General features: G+C 40.0%; 1 protein-coding gene across 1 annotated transcript in view; it reads left to right on the top strand.

Moving 5' to 3' along the window:
• The first annotated feature begins 6,938 nt into the window (after positions 1-6,938).
• Positions 6,939-22,630, top strand: part of ALDH1A2 (aldehyde dehydrogenase 1 family member A2) — a 96,769-nt gene continuing 81,077 nt past the window's right edge. The window contains exon 1 of the mRNA XM_066276046.1: positions 6,939-7,781. Coding sequence (XP_066132143.1) covers positions 7,665-7,781 — 117 coding nt within the window. The 5' untranslated portion in view covers positions 6,939-7,664. The remainder of the gene's footprint in view (positions 7,782-22,630) is intronic.

The raw sequence follows: 22,630 nt of genomic DNA on the forward strand, positions 1-22,630 counted from the left end.
CATTCCAGGTTGACGCTTTAGTCACTGTGCCACCGCAGGCCAGGCCAATAAAACTTTTTGTGAATAGGGTGTCTCCCTTCTGACTCCTCTTTCACTTTCACGTTGCGCTGCATATTCTGGCTTCTTTCCTGTCTTGTGGCCCTTGAATAACTTCACATATACAATTACTGTTATTCAGACTTTTTGTCAATGCTTGGCTCATAATGTAACATCAATGAGTATTAGTAGTTATTCAAAGCTATTTGATTGATAGAGGGAGGGGGGCTAAATCCAGATTTAGCAACAGCAGCCAAGGCATCACAGATGCTTTGAAAGGGGAAGGTGTACTCCTGAAGCTCCTCCTCTGTACTTGGGGCTGGAAATCCAAACTGGATGTCTGTTTACTGACTTCTCCAAATGCTTCCCAGTTCTGCCCTGTGCCTTTCACGGGTTGAACTGTGTGGTTGAAAAGAAAGAGGCTGGAGTTCCCCCTCTGTTGTCAAGACATCAAAAGTGCTCCTCCTTGTCTTTTTCAGTGGCTCCTTTCAGGAAACAGTAACTGTTCATTTAGTCTTATTTTCCAGTGAACATGAAGATAGATTGCAATATCACCAAAATTCATGCGAAAATTCCTTATGCCCAAAGACCCTTCGGTGAATGACTATATAAGGGCAGAACTTGGGAAAGAAGCTTCTGTTTAAGAATGGGACAGTCCCCAAGTAAATAGTAGTGACTAAGAGTTATGTGTGGATGTAAAGATTTTAAAAGTAAGAAGAAAGATGCAAACTAAGGAACATGAAATAAAAACAAAAGAGCAAACTTAAGTTAGTCACATGCCACGCACTTATTTGGGTGAGAAAAAAAATTCTGACGCTTGCCTACTAGTCACTCTTCCTCACCTACAGTGACAAAAAATAGTTGCTTCCAATCCCAGGTACATCTGTGTTACTTGTTCTGTGACTCTGCATTAAAAGTCAAAAGATTTTTTAATAAAAGTCCCTCTCCTTAACTGTCATCCATAATTTGTCTGCATTCTGAGATTTTTTTTTCTCCAAAGTAATTCAAATTAAAAAATGTAACATCTCCAAAGATTGCTCATCAGTAGCAGATAAACTATAATATATTGAATTCAAGCTATTGGTTTTTAAATATTCCCTTGCACATACATACTATGAACTGCAGAGGGAGCTAATGCCTTTTTTCCTCAGGCCTGTCAGAAAATGATGGGGCATATCTGGATTTTTAATTTTTCCCTAAACCTCTTTTTTTAAATTTTTTTCTATTAATTAAGAGACAGGGAGGTAGAGAAACAGACTCTCGCATGCACCCAGACCAGAATCTACCTGGCAAGCACCCTACCAGGCGATGTTCTACCCATCTGGGGCTGCTTCTCCATTGCTTGGCAACTGAGCTATTTTAGCACCTGAGGTGAGGCCATGGAGCCATCCTCAGCACCTGGACCCAACTTTGTTTCAAACTATTCAAGCCATGGCTGCTGGGGGAGAAGGGGAGGAAAAAGGGAGAAAGAGAGAGATAAAGAGAGAGAGGGAGGAGGGGGAGGGATGGAAAAGCAGATGGTTGCTTCTCCTGTGTGCCCTGAGAATCAAACTCAGGTCTTCAACATGCCAGGCTGATGCTCTACCACTGAGCCAACTGGCCAGGGCCCCTCAACCTCTTAAACAGGGGTCCCCAAGCTTTTTACACAGAGGGCCAGTTCACTGTCCCTCAGACCGTTGGAGGGCCACCACATACAGTGCTCCTCTCACTGACCACCAATGAAAGAGGTGGCCCTTCCGGAAGTGCGGTGGGGGCCGGATAAATGGCCTCAGGGGGCTGCATGCGGCCCGCAGGCCGTAGTTTGGGGACGCCTTCTAAGTGAGATTATTGATACAGTACTGAGCTCATCTCTGCACCTAGATTGAAGCCTTTAAACATCTATGAGGTGGAACTGGGCTCTATAACAAAGACAAACCTAATTCCCACTTTTAAAGTAGTCTCTTGAGGTTTCCAAAAGGTAGAGGATATATTTTAAAAGGCAAGAAATGTGTTTTGTATCAAAACATAATTTTTGGAGTCATAACCAATTATGAGTATACTCCCTGCAACCATAAATACCCTTTTTCATAGATTATAATGACCAGAGGCCACAGAGGGGCATGAGGGACTTAATCTGTAGAGAATTTTTATAGTTAATAAATGCCACAATCTCAACCGCTTTCCTTGTAGATGTTGGAAGGAAAAGGATAATTAAGTGAGCATTTAGATCCCAAATAAAAAGTTAATATTTGCATTAAATAAAAATATAAGTGAATTTATTTAATAGAAGTTTTCATGAGTTCAAAATACTTCATTAAGCATTTCTAGATTGAAATATGTAAAGCTCTATACAAGTTTTTGTTAATAAATTAAATATCGCTTCTCTAGAAATATACCATGCATTAAACTTTCCTGTTATAGTTTTCAGGAAACATTTCACATAAAGTAGTCCAGCATATCCCATTTGAGATGAATGAGATCATTAGGAAACACTTATATCTGAAATAAGCGCTCATTCTGCGTACAACCCAAGGGAGCTAATTTTTTAAATATTTCAAACAATGTGCCCCTTTCAAATCATTAGACTTAGAGACATTTAAGGAACTGATTCAATTAACCCAGAAGAGATAAATGTTATAATGTATGATTTATTTTTGCAGATAAATTGAAATGCCAGTGTGTCGCTTAGAAAAGGTAGGCTGTCATCATGGTTAGTAACAGGAACAGGAAGGCCATCAAGCAGGGCCACCCGAACCTGAAATAGCTCCTGAACATGGAAGCTTGAAGTTCAAGCCAGGCATTCAGTTACTATCAATACTAGTAGTATTCCTTCTTTAGGAGGAATCGTAATGCTTTATTCAGTTTCCCTCATTGATTTCGAAAGCATATTTCTCAAATAAGGAATACTTTCCTTTCTTAACTAAAAAGAAACCTAAATTTCTATGGTTTCATATCTTTGTTTTCATTTTTTTTTTAATTTAAATAATTTTATTTTTTTAATGGGGTGACATCAATAAATCAGGATACATATATTCAAAGATAATATGTCCAGGTTATCTTGTCGTTCTCTGGTTTCATATCTTAAAGTCAAACTTTACATTAAGCTAATCCCTTAAAATTATAGTTTTGCAGTCTATTATTTAGGTGAAAAAATATGAGATAAAAATTTATTTTTCTCCTGTACAAGTCCAGGATAAGGGCTCAAACAGGCCTAATAAATTGTTTTCACAAGGAAATAAACAGAGCTTGCTGGAGATTACATTCCTTTGCATAGAAGGTTTTAAACAATATGTATCCTAAGAATAAATAATTACAGATGGGGAGAGAGTGGCAGAAACATTAGAAGGGTGAGAAAAATATTTCTTAACCAAACCAGGGAAAAGACTGAAATTGAAAATTTAGCAATCCAGAGGTAGTTGTGGGGAAGACTGCCACTTTAACCATTTTGAAATCTACAGAGGAAATCAGAAGATAATAAAATAAGATAAAAGAGACAAGAGGAGGAAAGAGTAAGAGAGCAAGAAGAGTTGTTAAGGCAGCCTTAAAAGTAAGTAACAGAAGAATAAATCCTACGGACAGAAACCAAGAGGACATATAGTGTCCCCATCTTGAATTAAAGAGTTGGGCAGGAAAAAAAAAAGGCTGCAATTATGAATTGACGACAGGGGAATTTTTCTGAAAAAAGGCTGAAATTGTGAATTGAAGACAGGGGAATTTTTCTGAAGATGATTATATGAAGAAAAGTATTCTTAAACATCTATAATTAGGCCTGTCTGGTTTGCTTAGTGGATAGCCCTAGCCTGCGATCCCAGGCAGGGCACACAGGAGAAGCGACCATCTGCTTCTCTTCCCTCCCTCTCCCCTTTCTGTCTCTCTTACCCTCTCGTAGCCAGTGGCTCAATTGGTTTGGGCCTAGATGCTCAGGCTCCCTTGGTCCAAGTGTCAGCCTCAAGTGCTGAAGATAGCTTGTTTGGTCCCAGCGTTGGCCCCAGACAGGGGTTGCTGGGTGGATCCCTGTCAGGGCGCATACGGAAGTCTGTCTCTATATCTCCCCTCCTCTCAGTTAAAAAAAAAAAATTATGACCCGAAAGGTTTATAGTAAAAGATGGGGCAAAGCAAAAGAAAATCTAACATCAAGAAAAGAAAATGGACCCTGGCCGGTTGGCTCAGCGGTAGAGCGTCGGCCTGGCGTGCGGGGGACCCGGGGTTCGATTCCCGGCCAGGGCACGTAGGAGAAGCGCCCATTTGCTTCTCCACCCTCCCTACTTCCTCTCTGTTTCTCTCTTCCCCTCCCACAGCCAAGGCTCCATTGGAGCAAAGATGGCCCGGGCGCTGCTAGAGTGGCTCTGGTCGCGGCAGAGCGACGCCCGGAGGGGCAGAGCATCGCCCCCTGGTGGGCAGTGCTTCGCCCCTGGTGGGCATGCCGGGTGGATCCCGGGCGGGCGCATTCGGGAGTCTGTCTGACTGTCTCTCCCCGTTTCCAGTTTCAGAAAAATCCCCCACCCCCCAAAAAAATGTTTTTTAATCACAGGCTACAGGAAAGTTACTTCCACTTACTCAAGAAGTAGTCAAACAGGGCCATAGGAAGTTGTTTGTCTTTTGATCCTATCACGCAACAAAAATTGTTATTAAATAGTTACTATGTGCTCCATTCTGTCTTAGGAATTGAGAGTAGGAACAGAGAAATAGACACAGTCACTGTGCTGATCACTTTACTATCTAGTTGGAGAGCAAGTCTCACATAAAGTAGCTATCAGAGGATGATTCAAACCAGTCTACCATCTGTCACTGTACTAGATCTTTTGGAAATGTTTATGAAAAGACAAGAGATTCTCCCTTTCCTGCCTGGAGAAGAAGGGAATCTCTTTATTTGCTCTACCTCACTGTGGGACAAATGCTAATAATTCCATATACTGTTTCCTTTTTGGGAGAGATTTTCCAGCCATGGTGATACAACTGGAGTTAGCAAGCAATAAGTGGGTCAAGGATAAACAACCCATCTTATGCTTGGGAAGAAATATAAATCAATGGTTTTTAGTTTGTGATAGTCCTGTGTGACAATCTTCATTTATCAGTTTGTTACAGATTTCCCTCTTCTCCTCTTCTGATGGTTTCTCGATGTCTCAAGAATTCATGTCCCTATAATCTTGAGTCTACTGCCTTTGCCTGCTTCTCCTCCAGCCACATTGATGTTTCTAAAAAGTATTGTCCTATCTCTATGCCTTTGCTCTTGTGGACTCTTCTGCTTATACTGTCCTCACCTCTCCTTTAAGGTCCAGCTCAAAGGTTAGCATTTCTGGAGAGCTGGCATCCATGGCAGGGCACCCAAATCATGTTGTTGATGCTCTTTTACAACCTTTCCCCCAAACCTCTCATAGTCAGTGACCTACCTCTCTGTGGGGAAGGTTTTCAAGCTCACTGATGGCAAGGGCTGTCCTTCATTTGTAACCCACCCTCCAGCACATTGCCTTGCATTGGAAATCGCTCAAAGCATGTTTGCAAAATTATTCTACTGGTATTATTGATTTATTTCCCTTGCTGATGCCTTTTCCTTCTCTCCCCAACTAATTCGAAGACTGCACTCTTTTATTCCTCAGTTGTATCTCTAATCTTCCAAGGCTTTAATAAAAGTGTACCTCATGAACATACACTGTTATTAAGGCACAATTTTTGGTTATAGCGATCCCCTGTAAATCAAGATCTTTCAACTGCCTAAACTAAGGTCCCTAGTTCCTTCATGAAAACAATTCATGGCCCTAATCAGTTTGCTCAGTGGATAGAGCATTGGCCTGGTGTGCTGAGGTCCAAGGTTTGATCTCCAGTCAGGGCACACATGAGAAGCGACCATCTGTTTCTCTTCCCCTCCCTCTCCCCCTTCTCTCTCTTTTCTCCTCTCTCAGTCAATGGCTCAATTGGTTCGAGAGTTGGCCCCAGGCACGAGGATAGCTGGTTGATTTGATTGGCTGTCTCACTTTCTATTCTCCTCTCTCTTAAAAAAATGAAAGAAACAAGAAAAAGGAAGGAAGGAAGGAAGGAAAGAAGGGAGGGAGGGAGGGAGGAAGGAAGGCAGGAAGGAAGGAAGAAAAAAAAAGAAAAGAAAAGACAAAACAATTAACTCAGGTAATCTTGGGTATATACTTTGAGTTCTGAGAAACTGGAAGTTATTTCTATAGTCCTAATACTAATGAATTTTTTCTTCTATTTCTATTGTTGTTTAGCATCCAATAACCGAGTATTAGTTTTAGGTACTGAAAGTATTTAAGGCAAGATCTTTTCTGGCTGACAGCGAACATCCAAAGAAATGGGGTTCTAGGAACTCTGAAAATGTCATTTAAGATAAGAATCAGTAGGCCCCGATCTGGCTTAAAATAGGAGTGATGAGGAGAAATGACCTATAGAGAGGTCTTTTTATTTGGACCCCAGATTTAGCACACTCAGCCCTAATTCCATTCTGGTATGGGGTCTCTGGGTTCTTGAGAGACACACACATGCTGACCTTTAGGCTCCCATAAACTAAAAGAAGGCCTATTTGAACTACAGAAACACTTAATATAGGGGATGTAAATATGGGAAGTTCACCCCCAAAGGGTTGTTAAATGAGAAGCACGATGTCCAAGCGGGATGATAGCTGTTAGCATGAAGAACAGAAAAAGCAAAACAAGTCTATCTTTGTGTGTTTTGGGGTGAGGAGTATAAGGGCTGGAAGGAAGAATCTGAGAAGAAAGATTAGAGGGACGAATGAAATATGCAATCCTAAGGACCAGGGAGGACCACAGTCAGCATCCCCCCAGCGCAGCCCGGACCGCCCGGGGCGGTCCTGGCCGGCAGAGGGCAGCAGCTGGGCGGGAGAAGCCTGCCGAAGGCCGCGCAGAGTCGACTGGCTCCCGGGGATACTAATTTTGAGTGTGGGGCGAGGAACTCGCACTCATCATTTCCCGTCCCGGGCCCTGCGGCCAAGGCGAGTGTTGGGCTCGGTCGGAGGACCCCCGCGGCCTGCCCTGGAGAGACGAGCTGAGGGCTCCCCTTTCTGGCCCTGGGAGAAAAGGAGAGCTGGAGTTTGGAGGGTCCCGGGACGCGGGTGGGAGGGCATCTCTGCGCCCCCTGCAGCTGCGCCCCGGGTTTGTCCTGCGGACACCTCGCGCCCCGCCGGTTGGGGCCCCGCCAGCCCCCTGCTTCCTGGACTCCGGGGCCACGACCCGCGCCCGCCATCGGCCAAGGTGCGCCTCCCGCCGACGCCGGACCGGTCCGAGTGGGACTGGCACCCGTCTCCGAGCCCCGCGGGGCCGCGGCGCAGGTTCGCGCTCCCGCCGTCGTGGACAGCGGCGGCGGCGTGGGCCGGTTCCCGCGGCCGGGAGCGGGGGGCACCAGACGCACTTGACCGTGGGCGCCGAGCGTCCCGGCCAGCGCGGGCTTTATGTAAATCGGGCTGTGCCCCCGAGTCCTAGGTAGGACGGCCCAGCCCCCGCGCCGCGGCCCTCACGTCCAATAAGAAGAGCCCCAGCTTGACACCTGCCTATATACAGGCGAGCGCGCCCCCGGCCCGCGGACCGCGCGCACTGCCCGCACCGCCCGCACCGCGCGCACTACCCGCACTGCCGCACTGCCCGCACTGCCCGCGCCGCGGGGCCAGCGACACCCCGGCCGCCACGATGACTTCCAGCAAGATCGAAATGCCCGGTGAAGTGAAGGCCGACCCCGCCGCCCTCATGGCGTCCTTGCACCTTTTGCCGTCACCCACGCCCAACCTCGAAATCAAGTACACCAAGGTAAGCGGCCGGCGAGGCTCGGCCGTCCGCGGAGACTTTCTAGAACCTTCTTCCCTGACTGTGTGTGAACTTTTACGGGGTGAGGGCGGCCTGACGGGTCGGGGGCTGGGGGGCCGGGGCCAGCCCGTCCGCCTATGCAGCCGAGGGGACGCACCGTTCAGGGGACTAGGGGAGTAAGTCCCCCCGGGCTCTCGGGACACACCTCGGGGACTTAGCACAATTGGAAGCGCTGCGCTGAGGGGTCGCGGTCAACGGCTCCCCCCCGCCGCCCCCCGAAACCGCATCCGCCGCCGCCTTCGGATCCGCTTCTCAGGGTCCCGACAGCTGTGGGGAAGGCGTCGGCCCCGCATCGCCTCCTCCAGTGGGGAGGGAGGGTGTCCCGCCCGGCTGGCCACGCAGCCTGCCGCTCTCCTCGGGGTCCTCCGCCTCCAGGGGCCGCCGGGCCGCCCGTCCCGCTCCGGCCCTCGGAAGCCCCGACGGTGCGGAGCGGCGCTCCCGTAGGGACCGTCCAGACACGCCGCGCTCTGAGCGGCTTCGCGGATATCGTGGGAACGTGCCTGCTGACCACAGCAGACCCAACGTCAGCGTTTCTTTCGCATTTTGTAGGCAGTGGCAGTCATTTGTGTAAATGAGCAGGTTCGCTTTTGAACTGAAAAAATAAAATAAACTTCTTTTATAACGAACTCTTTACATCTTGCGTTTGCCAAGCAGGAATTTGTGGTGGTTGTTGCACCACATTAAAAAAGAGTATGTGTTCGCTAATATGTATAAATTGAATTTACTTTCTAACCATGAATTCGACATAGAAAAATTATTAATTATGCCTATGCGGGATTACAGTATTTAGCATTTGGAGGGATTTAAAGTCATGTTTCTTGGAGTTCATTTTGCAGTTCTCTTGTTTGATTTTCTATTTCTTTCCGTTGATTTCTACCCTAAACTTCTCCCAATTAACTTAAACACACATTGAGCACACACAATATGGTTAAAGTTGTTTTCCATCATGCTTATTACAAGATAAACTAAATTTGTCAAGAAGTAAATTGTTTGCTTCTGACTTAATGGTTGAAAGAAATACAAAAAACAACGTCAGAATATTAACATTTTACTGGCATTGAGTTTTAGGTTACAAATCGGGGTGATTCATGTTTTGAGAACCGATTTAGATGAAGATGATGTACCCGTTAGTTTTTTTAGATGGTGTGACAAATTTTTGAAAGCTGTTTTTAATGAGAGATCGTTAATAGTTACAGCCATTTAGGCATTGTTTGCATAAAAATAGTGCCAATGTGTGGCACATCTCTGAGTTCAGGAACAAGCAGGAGAGCCTGCAGCACAAACACTTTGTTTTATATGGGTCCCTAACTTCTTTAACTTCCTTTTAAAGTTCTTCAGATGCAAGATCTAACATCTACTTTGGACAGAGGACCTAATCCTCAGATATGGAAGAGCTTGATTTTAGTTTTACTTTTGATTGGATTTTCCTCACAGTTTTGAGAGGAGTTTTAGGTATGCAGTAGGTATCTCGGAATCTAATTTGGACGCTTTTCCAGTTCTTTTTTTCTCTAACTAGCCCTGCTGTCTTGTTTCCCCCCAGTAGGAAGGACAACTGATTTATATAGCTAACTGAAGTCTTTAATGTGGAGTCTTTATGCTCAGGGGAGACTTTTATCCAGTATCCACTTTCCCACTTATTACAAAGAAAAACAATCAGAAATGAAATAATGGATTGTAACTTGATTCTTTAATTTGTGGGGAGGAGGCACCTTTTTTGGCTTGACAAACAACCCTCATAAACACTGAGTAATACTTACTAATCTAAAAGCGACCTCTTTTCACAAAACCCTGTAAAATCAGGTATCTGTTGACATTCCCAGCAGCTTTCCTCTTCAGCTCTTTAGTGAGACTTTTAAATTTTCTGAGACAAGCATTGTGGGCAAGCAGTTTTTTTGTTTTTGGTTTTTTTTTAAAACAACGTAGAGCAGAAGCTGCTCTTTGGTAGCAGAGAGGAATGGTGAATGCTGGCTTACTTGAAAGGAAAGTAAGATTAATGGAGAGTTTTATAATTTTCACTCTTGATCAGAAGTTAGGGAAATTATATTAGCAATTTTAAGCAAGAGAATGAACAAAGTAGAACGGACAGTTCTTTAAAATAGTGATTGCACATTCTCTGGGAACTTCTAAAAGGGTAATTAATGGTGAAAAATTATTATGCTGGAGTGCTTGTTAAATAACACCTTGAAAAGAAACAGCAATATTTGTGTCAGAAAAAAGTGGTACAAGACAAACATAGATGGATCCTTAATCATTTTTGTCTTGTTAAGCAAATATATCTTTAACAACAGCTATTGTGATAGGATTTTTAAATGTGACTTTGGGACCAACATAAAGTCACTATTGAGAATTTCAACTAGCATGTATTTAGAAAACTTTGCGCTGTGATCTTGCATTTCTCTGTATTTTTCACCATTCTCTTCCTTCTTCTAAAGCTATTTTATGGGGGGTTTTTGTAAAAGAGGTGTGGGAGAGATAATTAGAAAAAAGTTACTGCCTTTGTTTGTCAAGGGTCTAGCAAAAATGCTAAAAAATTAAAGTTCAATCTCCAAGAATGTTAAAAGTGCTAACCTCTTGGTTTTGTATGAGTTGACTTTCAGGCAATTACATTTTGTTTTTAAAATAAGCCAGCCTCACTAAAGGTTCATTACCCATTTTTGACTAATGATCAATGATAATACCATTTTTGGAATGTGTCTGTTTTTATTTCCCTAATAAAGCAAGCCAGACCCCAAGTTTTAAAAGTAATTTCTTATTAAGGAATATGTTAAACAAACAAACAAAAAAGACTGCATTAGTCAGGAAAGAGTGATAACAGCAACAGCATGAAGGGGTGAGGGGTAGACTACCTTGAGGCAGAGAGAATGTATATACTCTGTTCCTTGTATCTTAAGAAGAATGCTTAACAGCTACTGGTAGGAGTCTGATTGCTTTTAGCTACGCTTTTATGAATTAAATATTTTCTGAGTTGTTTTTGTTTTATCAGTCTGGTTTTTAAATTATTTGTATAGATGAATATATCACAGGAATACACACACATTGTAAAATCAAGCCTAGTACTTGACTGACTGCCCGGAACTGCAGAGATCTTTTCCAGATTCTTAGGTCCTTGGAAACTTTCTACCTTAATACTATCCCTACCCTCTCCATTGTCCCTATCATCCAACAAGAACATCAAGTGTTATGTTTTACTCCAGCATCTGATCCTGTGGGGAGCTAGAACAGAGGGAATGGGGGATACTATTGGGTATTCACCTACTAAACTAGAAGAGGAAAAAAAGGCAGTCAGCTGATAATCAGAGCTAATGTGTATTGGGTAACTATTTATTATCTTATTCAATCAACAACCTTTTATTGAACATCTACTGTTTTCAGGGGTCAATTTCAATTTAGTTCAAAGGATATTTAAGTGGCTGTGTTTCTAACGACTGTGCTCTCCATTATGTTAGCTGGGCTGTGGAAGCATCCACCTTCTAGGAGTTTAGGGTCTTATTAGAAGAAGCATTGAGTACCAAAAATTAGTTGGTGGTAGTTCAGTTGAACAATGTAAAAATAACAAAACTGACGATAATACTTATAAAGTCACATTGTTTATAGGGCCTAATGGTTTACCTAGCACTTTCATACGTATCTTACAATTCTTGTACGTTTTGAAGGAAAGAGAGTAGGAAGAAGTAAGAATAATTAATAAGAAAGACCTTGGCCTTGACTTTTAAAAATTGATAAAACTTTCCTCATTGTACCCTTTGCTTTTCCTAATAGCCACGTACGTTTTTAAAAAAATAGAGAGATTAAATCTTTATTTTTTCTGTTATTTCTATTGCAAATCTGGGAAGAATATGAATTGGTTTACTGCCTTTAAGAAGGAGCTACCTTTGTGACTTTTGATTCCCTGACAACATTACTATTTTTGATGTTTCTCAGTTTTTATGTCAGGAATAAAACTGTTGCCTGTCTCAGGGATCATTTCTTTATAAGATGGTGTGAGTCTAGTTGTTTCCAACCTCTAATCAAGATTGACTGTCTTGATCATAAATTATTAATCAGACTTTATATTTAGAGAGGGCCTTGCATTTTCAAAAAAATAGTTTTTTTTCGTAATTGCACAGCTTTTTGATGTTGGTATCATTTCCACTGAATCCAGGGAAGCTGACCAGCTTCACTATAAGACATGAATTAGATACTTCTCCTGGGGTCCTGGCTGCTCTAGTGTCTTCTGCCGTATGGACTTATGGAATCATCATTTGCTGAAGCACTTCTGTCTTTTCTTTCTATAAAGTGAGAAACTAATTTTTCAATTTGAGAGTAGATTCTCTGAAGAGTCTGTTCTGTGAGGTCTCATTTTTTTGTAACCAGGTATAAGAGTAGCCAGCCATGCATTAGACAAACACGACGATCAAACCATGACCAAACCAAAAACACCTCAAGGACCAACATCACCAGTTTTCTGTCAAGTCTTTCTTAGTTGGATAATGAAATACAAGTACGGTAGGTATTTTTGTCCTTTTAGTTATTTTAATGACAGCTTGTAAAGGTCAGTAAACTACAGAGTACCTAATTTTGTAAATAAAGTTTTATTGGAACACTCACTCAGTTACATATTGTTTGTGGCCACTTTTGGACTACAATGGCAGAGTCAGGTATTTGCAGCAGAGACCATATGGCCTGCATTTTAGAAAAAGTTTACAAGCTCTTACAAAAAGAAAGGTGTGAGTTAAAATAGGCCTTTGTTCAATTCAAATATGTGCTGAATTAGCTATGTGAACAGTTACCATGGTGTCTCCGCTCAGGGGGTTTCTTCACTGGGTGTCAATTTCTACATCTGTCAAAACTGAGATAAATAGTATCTACCTTACCTGGCTGTTGCCAGGACTAAGTGAGCAAGTGTGTGAAAGTAAATGGCATATAATAACAACCAGCCAAGGGGCTAATTCCATTTTGTTTTTGTAAAGTAATGATTACATTTGTAGTTCCAAATTAATAGAGGCCTATTAAAAAAGATCAGAATTGCCTTGGCCCAGTTAGCTCAGTGGTAGAGTGATGGCCTGGCATGTGGAAGTCCTGGGCTTGATTTCTGATAAGGGCACACAGGAGAAGTGACTATCTCCTTCTCTTTCTCTCTCTCTCTCTCTCTCCTCTCACTCTTCTCCTCCCACAGCCATGGTTCAAATGGTTTGAGCAAGTTGGCTACAGGTGTTGAGGATGGCTCCATGGCCTCCCTCAGGCACTCAAATGGCTCAGTTGCTGAACAACGGAGCAAGGCCTCAGATGGGCAGAGCATCACCAGGTGGGGGCTTGCTGGGTGGATCCTGGTTAGGGCGCACGAGGGAGTCTGTCTCTCTGCCTCCTCGTTTCTCACGGGGAGAGATGAAAAAAATCAGAATTGTATGATAAATGACATTTTAAAAACAAGCTGTTGTTCAGTATTTTAATTAGTCATAAGAATTTAACGATCTGCATAGCTTGTATGTTTACATGGGATTTTTATCAAATGGGATCCCTTGGAGGCTTCCCTACCAAGGTATTATTTTTACCAAAAAGTTACCAAATCAGTTTCCCAGCCAGTACAGTCATGTACCACACATAACGGGTGGTTAGGTTAACAAGGGACTACATTTACTATAGTGATTCTGTAAGATTAAAATGGAACTGAAAAATTCCTGTCCCCTACTGATATTGTAGCCATCATAACGTCATAGCCCAATGCATTACTGTTTTGTGCCACCTCAGCCTATCAATAGTCATGCTCTTAGCTAGAAATGCCTGGGGGGGTGTTCATATGCCCTTCCCATGTGCTCCACAGCACTGTGAGGTCTTAAGTAAAGTGTGCATGCGCTAGGGTTTCACACAGGCTTGCTCTTTATTGGTGAGTTCAAAATATAAGAGTAGGAACTTAAAGCATGGGGAGACAAAAAGAAAAACCAAGTAGCCTAACACAGTCAGTTATCTAACTCAACCAAAAATTTTAAAACAAAAGAGCCTCAGTGCCAGGAGGTGGACTGATTTTTTTTTATCCAGTCACATGACTGGCATTGTGTGCATTCCAGATAGCCTTCCTAGAAGTGGATGCCTCAGCAATCAAAGCTTACACCAGGCACTTCGATTATAAAAGAAAAGCCAACAGTCAGGGCTTAAGCTATAATTACTCATGTGTTTGTGGTGATGCTTGTGTAAACAAACCTACTGCTCTGCCCGTCACATAAAAGTGATGTACAGCATAGGGAATATAGTCAATAATATTGTAATAACTATGTGTGTTGCTAGACAGGTACTAAACTTATCAGGGTGACCTCTTTGTAAGGTATGTTAAGTGTCGAATCACTATGTTGTACACCTGAAACTAATATAATATTGTATGTCAACTGTAACTGGAAAATAAACTTTAAAAAAGTACAGTATAGACATGCAGTACACTAGTAGTCTATATCATCTAGGTTTATGTAAATTCACTCTTAGATATTTACACAAGATCAAAATTGCCTAACAATGCATTTCTCAGAATGTATCCCCATCATTAAGCAGCACAGGATTGTATTTTAATAATCAATTTAGGTATCTGACACTTGTGCCAAAATTCAGCATTAATATGCCTCAGTATACCCAACGGACTGGCCTAAATGTCAGCTTTCAGAGAGCCATTTCTGGTATTTTAAAGTTTGGACAAAGATGTTGCCAAGTCATTGGTGCATAAACCAAGGAAGTATGGCGGCATATGAAGACATTGTCAGAAGGAAGATGCTGTTTGGAAATGGGAAAGTACTTACATAATTTAAAACTGAAGAGACTTTCACTGGTCCTAACTGCCCAATTTTGGGGCACTTCACTTTACAGAAAGTAAAAGCACCGTGCAGTGACTATTTTTGAAAGACCTTCTAGCATTTCTGGCTGGACTGTTCAGTTGGTTGGAGCGTCATCCTGAAGCACAGAAGTTGTGGGCTCGATCCCCGCTCAGGGCACATACAGAAACAGATTGATGTTCCTGTTTTTCTCTCACTCTCTCCCTTCCTCTTTCTAAAAATATCAATTAAAAAATTTAAAAAAGAAAGACCTTTTAGCATTTTTAAAATTTCTTTATTTGATGGATGTGACAGGTCATTTCAAAGCCAGTCATTTCCTTTCAAACACCAAGTCTAATGCATATAGAAATGATTGTCATAATGTCATTTTGATTAATTAGAAAAATTTTTTAAATTTATTTTAGCATGAGAGGAAGGAGGAGAGAGAGCACGTTAGAGACAGCATCATTTATCCTGCATAGGCCCTGACCAGGGATTGAACCAGCAACCTCTCTACTTCCAGATGATGCTCTAACCAACCGAGCTCTATGACCAGGGTTCATCTTGATTAATTTTTAGTTGTCTTTTTAGACGTATCTTTGAGCTGTGTTCCACTTTACCTTTCAGATTGATGAGCTTACCCAAATTGGGAATTTCTTACCTCTGGTATTTCTCTGTTGTTGGTGTTTGGCCTGAGTTATGTTCAAATTGTTTCCCCTCAAAATCTTAACTCTTAGTAATTTATTTACAGCAAGTCCCTGTGTGTCACATGATTTGGAAACACTTTCCACCTTTGAAAATTCCTAGAGGAATAATAATTGGGTGCTTCCACCATCTAGACTTTTGTTAGGCTCTCAACAAAACTTCCCTGGGACTAAACACAGGGGTTTATTGATCTTTGCAGAATGTGATTGAAAATTAGAATGTCATGGGTGAACATTCTAGTTTTTATTATAGAAGGAAGCTTTCCTTTCCCTACAGTAAAGCCCTGTTACCCCAGGAAGTAGTTACCTGCTCTATTTCCTTTCCTCATCACAGTTTGGCCTTAGCAGTTTCTTTATCCCTAGATCGCTGGTGAGATAAAACCTATTGTCCCTTTGAACCTGGAAGCACCTGTTATTTAGAATAATTAGAATATCATCGGTACCAAAACAATTTCCTCTGATAGTAAAATATAGGGAAAAAATTTTTCAAAATAATTAAAAGATTATATTCTTGTATATTTTTTCTCATACATAAATTTGATGTCTAGTCTAAGTCTTCTGATTTCAAATCCAATGACTTTTAGAGTTTTCTTGCCCCAGGTTATTTCTAGAGGTTTCTTAAAAATTAAACTGATTCCAAAAAATGGTATAAGTTGTATAGCTCTTCCCACAGGTAGAATGGAACCTACCTTTGCATAAATGGATCTGTCAAAATGTGGTGGATTTAGTAAATCCACTAACACGCAAAAATAAATCACTTTCCTCCTTCCCCAGTCCCCAGCACCGAAACACACACCACGGAAACACTCACACCTAAGGTGTGAGTAAAGATCGAGAGTTGAGGGTGGGAAGGCAGAGGGGAAATAACACCTTGCCTGTGAAGACAAAATTATGAGATGTCTAAAGAATCTACAGAGGATAACGTAAAGCCTTATTTCCCTAGATATGAAAATTGGACTTCCTCACTGAATCCTTTTGGGGAGGACATCAGAATCTAGTGTGAGATGGTTAAATTCCCTGACAAGCCTGATACCAGTGAATTCTGCCTTATTTTTATCTTAGAGTCTGATACCAATGTAGCTTGATTTTTAGAGGAAAGTTTATATCTAATTGTATTATCTTGGGGTCATTTTTATGTTTAACTACAGCCAGAGCTACCTTTTTGCTTCCCTTAATTTATTCATTTGTTTATTAATTTGCATTTATAGAGCCTCTTGAGTACAAAGTGCTTGTTAGTCACTATCTGGCACAAAGACACACAGAAGCAGCCTCTGTCCTAAAGAGGCCAGAGGATTCCCACTTGGGCATGGGGTGAAGACATGTACACAGATAACGATGGGCATGAGAGAAGATGCTAAATGCTTGAGATGAGTGCACTTTAAGCACCAGGAAGAATCAGAAGGTCAAGAGATGTTTGCGGCTCAGTAGCTCATGAGCATACTGTATTGTTAGACATACTTGACAGGAAATGAAATGTTTCGATCATACAGAAGACATAGTAATATAGCAAACATACCTGTACCCAGATTTGTTAGTTCTTAACATTTTACAGTGTTTGCTTCTAATTTTTTTTTTAAAGAAATACGTGAACTCCAGTTTTCCTCTCTACCTATTCCTTCTTTCCTCGGAGCCATGTATCTTTCCCATGGTATATGTACATATATTCACAAACAATATATGCTCTTGTTTTGCATGTTGAATCTTCTTATATAAATGGTAGCATTTTATATAAATCCTTCTGCAATTTGATTTGCTTGCTTAATATACTCAGTATTCACTTACGCTGTTGCATGTACCTATAATTTATTCATTGTTGCATAGTATTCCGATCCTTGAATATAGCACAACTTTTCATTCTTCTACTTTGACATTTAAGATACTCTCATCATTTTATTACAATATGTTGCATTAAACATTCCAGGACATATTTCTAAAATATAAACTTAGAAGTGATATTGCTAACTCATGGGTATGTGTGTGTGCATATGCATACATACATACATACATACAGATAGATAGATATATAGATATACACCTACAGCTTAAATATGGAATGCCAAATGTCTGTCCAACATAGTTACAGTGGTTTCCACTGCCACCCGCAGCATATCAAAGTTCCCATTACTCTACATCCTCACCTACACTTAGTTCTCATACTTATTAAATTTTGCTAGCCTAATGAGTGTGTAATGTTATTTCATTGCTGTTTTAATTTGCATTTCATTGATTTCTTGGGAAGTTGAGCATCTTTTCATGTATTTATTGGCCATTTGGCTTTCTTTGTGAATTGTCAAGTATATAATTGGCTCATTTCTGTTTGTGTGTGTGTTTTCCCTGACTTGCAGCAATTTTTATATATTTAGGATTCTTATCCTTTAACAATTGTGTACTATGTATTTTCTTACTGCTATGCTTTTTCTTTCTTCACTTTCTTTTCTGGTGTATTGCCATATGGTTTTAAATAAAAAACAGAGAGTTTTTCTATTTTTAATGTTTAGTGCTATTGGTGTCTTAAGAAATTCATTCTTATTCCAAGTTTTTTCAAGATATTCCTTTCAAAGTTCATTTTAATTATTAAAATTTTTACCTTTTGCATTTGTGTCTTAATCCAATTGTAATTGCTATTTGTTTATGTATAAGATCACAGATAAATCTTAAGGACAAGTGAGGTAATATGTAAGAAAGTTAGATAATATTAATGTGTCAAGAATCATTCAAAATTGTATTCTCTGCAATTTAAGAATCAGATTGCAGAATGTGTGGTTTTTCGTTAAGCTTAGTCTTCTCTATAATGGGAAAATAACAAAAACTAGTCCTACTTTTGTGGATGATTTTAATATATGTTGGTTTTCCTAAACTAAAAACAGTAATGCATTCCATAAACCTACCTTTAAGGAGTCATTTTAGAAGACTCTGGGATACATGATCATTGTAACTTCATGCAAGACTAATTTCCCTATTTTTCTTACATTACCTAGAACAAAATGTGTACTCAAATGTTAGCTACTGTTCTTTTCTCTTTCTCACTATCATGCACACGCGCACGTGCGCACGCACACACACACACACACACACCACTTATTTTTGAAAGTCTATTACCTGGTAGACAGATGAATTCTTCACAATTTGCTATTTGTTTGTAAGACTGCAGAAAAAGTAGAGATGATAATGAAAATAATATAAAAATAATTTGTAATAGAAAGATCTTTTTCTTAAATAACTGATTTAATACTGTGCTTTATCCAGTGGTTTTCAACCGCCGGTCTGCAGACCGGCACGAAACTTTTGGTGGACCAGCACCAGTCTGCGGACTGGGGGCTAGCAGTTGAAAATCACTGCTCCCGTTAGTTTAGAGAATTTAAATTATTCCTTAGCACCAGGCTTGAAAATAACATGACTTTGTATTTGGTTAATGTTTTAACTTATAGTGTTTTAAATTTAAAGCTGCTGTTGCACATTCACCTTTGTGCTTGTTATTTCGTTAAGTAATTGATCTGTGTATGTGTGCATCTAATTCTGAAGAAGCTACTGAAGAATGAAATTTTCCAGCCTTAATACTGAATCTAGCCCTTCTGTGCATAGTACTTACATGATAACTAACAGAGTTGACCCCAGACTTTTGTTAGAATGAACCTATATTCCCTGAATGTGCACATTACACATTTGTACTCCTAAATGGTACAATTTTTTCCATGTATTATATTTTTGTGTAATTCTCTACTCCTAAACTGTACTAGATTATAAACCCCTATTCATCTTGATATTGCTGAAGCATCTAGCTCAGTGTCCCGTGGTGTAAATGCTTAAGAAATATTTGTTGAATGAGTCATTGTTATAGTTTATTATCAATAGCTAATGATAATATTTTATCATTAATAGCTATTAATGAATACTTATCATATTTTATTGTTAATAGATACTAATAACAACTCTTATTATTAATACTCCAATTTTTGAAATGCTTTTCACATGATTACATTTAGTAATGTGGCAGCCCTATGAAATGGATATTATGTTAACGTCCCCATTATATAAGTGAGAAAATCAAGCATATTAAATTTAAATAATTTTTCCAGGCTCAATAGGTAATAGGTTGCAGTTCCAGGACTCAAATAATCATCTTCCTTCCCTGCTCATAACAACAAGAACAAGCACAAGAGCCACATTAAAGGCAATTAAATTTGAGCTCTTAGCTTATTACTGAGTATTTTGCAGGATAATCTCAAGCTCAATTCTGTGGCTACAAATTCCAAATTTAATTCTAGTTGATATTGTCATAGCTGCCATTAGCAACACTTTCAACCTGACATAAAGATGAGGATGCTCATTCAAGCCAAAAAGGAAAGAAAGAATGAAAAGAAGTAAAGAATTAGGTATGAATCACCTGGGTAGGTGTGATTCTTTAGGCTATGATAAAGAACTGTGTTTTTAAGATTCTCACTGATTGGGCAGTCACACAGGGCCCTTAATAACACCTGCTTGTTTGTTTTTTTATTCAAAAAGTGCTTTTCTTTGTTATGGTTATTAGCTTCACTTGGGAGTAAGGATGTGTGAGACTGTTGAAAGCAGATATATTTCACATTCATTCTAATGCTGCTTCTCCCACCATAAGCCATCATTTTGTGGGAAAGCCACTTGTCAGAGAGTTGAGTAGGTATCTTCTTCTATCTTGTCTTGTCTTTTTTGAGCAATCATTTCTCACTAAAGCTTAACTATGAGTAGATCTATTACATGTGACCTTAGTGGGGATGCAGAATAGAGAAATAAGAGAGTGATCTCCAGAAATTCATGGCATATCCAAGCTTATAACAGAGTTTCAGTGACAGAGGGTTACGGTGGTTGTGATGCACAATTAATGTTTCATTGTAAATGGCTTAAAAATCCTTCTAAAAAACTGCTAATGTCTTCTTTAAACCAGGTTTTATAGTCTCCAGATTTCTCTTTCTCTCCTCTACTTTTCATAAAACATATCCCTTCTTATCTTTTTCATCTCTTTTTCTATTTTTACAAACTTGTACTTTTCTTTTGCTTCCCTAAGTGTTCCTCTCAGGACAGGCTCTTGATGGCTCTCATTCCTTGGTGAGAATCATTACCTGTTTTCATAAAATGGTTAGTTATTCCTGGGAACCTTTGTAGTCAGCTCTTCCAGCTGTTGGCCTAAATGGTCCTTAGGGGGACCAGAAGCAATGAACCTGGAATAACCACATTTGACTTCTGTGAGCCCTCTTGAGAATTTAGTAATTACTTAATGGATTGAATTGGTGACATATACTATTTCAGATAGCACCCTGGGTTGCATTAAATTAACCTTCACAAATGGGTATTTATTGGTGTACTCTTAAAAGACTACATGTGTTAGCTGTAATTGCTCTTCCATGCTTCTCCATGCTGATAGGTATTTGTACTGAGTGAAAAATTTCTCAGATTAGAGCCAGGGTGGTAGTTCTAGCCATTTAGTGATGTGTGTGATTGTGTTCAGCACATTGAGCATAAATCCTGTCTTGTAAACAGCAGGGAGACTAATGAGGTTTGCCCACATTCTGGTATCATTACCAGGAATTTCAACACAAAAGGAGAGGGCTTAGAAAAGAAGTACATAAAACAGAGATTTTTGGAACTCTTGAAGATCCGAACTAAGTAGTGAGAATACTCAACATTTAATATAGATGGGTATGTACAGATATGGGTAGAGAAATTACATTTAGCTAAAAAAGAAACCAAACATTTTGCTTTTAACGAACCCTTGCCAAGTCACTGACTCAGTTTTACAGAGAGCTAATGAGAGGCTTATTTATGAGTGTCTCTAATTGTGAATGGTGTAAAGGGGATGGCTGCCGAAACAAGGAAGCTGTTAAAGTGATAGCACGCTTTCTGCTTTCTCGGAACTCCTCATTACTTCAGCCAACTAAAATTCACACCAATTTTAATTTTATAATTTTTGGATTGATTCTGTGGTTGTTGTTTTTTTATAGTAACAGATTACATTTGAATGCACCAATTCTTGCAAGAAGCCTTTCAAATGTGGTTTTTTAAAGATTTATTTCAGATCTTTATTTTCATTATTACTGTTAAATAGCTTGTACTCGTGATAATGTCACATCAGGGGACCCCAAGGTTGTCCTTATACTTACCAAAGAGGAGCTCATAGAAATCTGTTAGTGGATCTCCTTATATATTTGAGTAATTTAGCAGTGTCATAAAGATTACTGGACATCAAAATTTTGTTTTTGCTGAAGACTTATAGGAGTAGAAAGTAGAGCAGTAACTCCCCAGAGAATTCTTCCTTTAAATGTTAGGGAAAATTTATTTTAACACTTGGCAATAGTGATAGAAAGAAGAGGTTTGTTGACACTTTTCTTCCAAAGCATATCAGCAGCTTTTCTGTTCGCCTGAGCTCATGAAAACCCCGGTAGGTCTGGGAAACTGTGTGGAGAGGGAACTTGTCAGGAGCTTACAGCTTTTCACTTGAGTCTAATAGAGACTTAGCACTTTGCAGGTCAGTGCCACTGCTATTTGTCTCTGACCTAAGAGATCTGGAGTTCTTCACATCAAAACCACATCTTGCTGAGCAGAGATCAAACGTAAGAAGGTAAGGATTCTGCCAGTGATTTATCATGCCAGGGAGAGTGATCAGGCCATATGGGGCCACTGCAAATGAAGTTGACATTCTGGCAGTTTCTCATACAGGTCTCACATGTAGTTATGGCTAGTTTTTCTTGTAAAGGAATTCCGGGTCAAGTGGCAGCTTTCAGTGGCATTTCTTAGCAAGACTTACCTCCAACATGAGGTTTATTTCAAATCAAGTCCTAGCAAGATTTTTCTAATATTTTATTTAAATGGTTAATGAGCATTTCTTGACCAAATATTTGAAACTTAATTTGAGCTTTTTACTTGATGTATCCTTTTCCGGGAAGGTGCCTATTAAAAAAAGACAAAAGGAAGAAAACCCCCCAGAAAAATAAGGTCCTGTGAGGTCTGTAAAGCACCCTTTCTTTCTAAATACTAGATGTGACTTTAAGGTAATGAAATTAACTCTGTTAGCTATGCACAATCAGGCTTATTAGTTCATGATTACATTTTATTAATTCGGGCTTTTGGAATAAATTATTACAAATACTACAATATCATTCTGGGGTAAGGGAAGATAAAACATAGACCTTTTTGCACTTTTGTAATGACCAAGAGCAAAGAGAAAGAATTTAATCATTTACGTACAAAGTAGTTATAATTATGCTTGACTGTATTTCCTAAGATTTGAGTCAAAGGCAAAATTTTTTATTTTAATTGAAAACCAATTTAATACTCTCTCTCTTCA

Source organism: Saccopteryx bilineata, chromosome 4 (assembly GCF_036850765.1).
Source record: "Saccopteryx bilineata isolate mSacBil1 chromosome 4, mSacBil1_pri_phased_curated, whole genome shotgun sequence".
Taxonomy (NCBI): Eukaryota; Metazoa; Chordata; class Mammalia; order Chiroptera; family Emballonuridae; genus Saccopteryx; species Saccopteryx bilineata.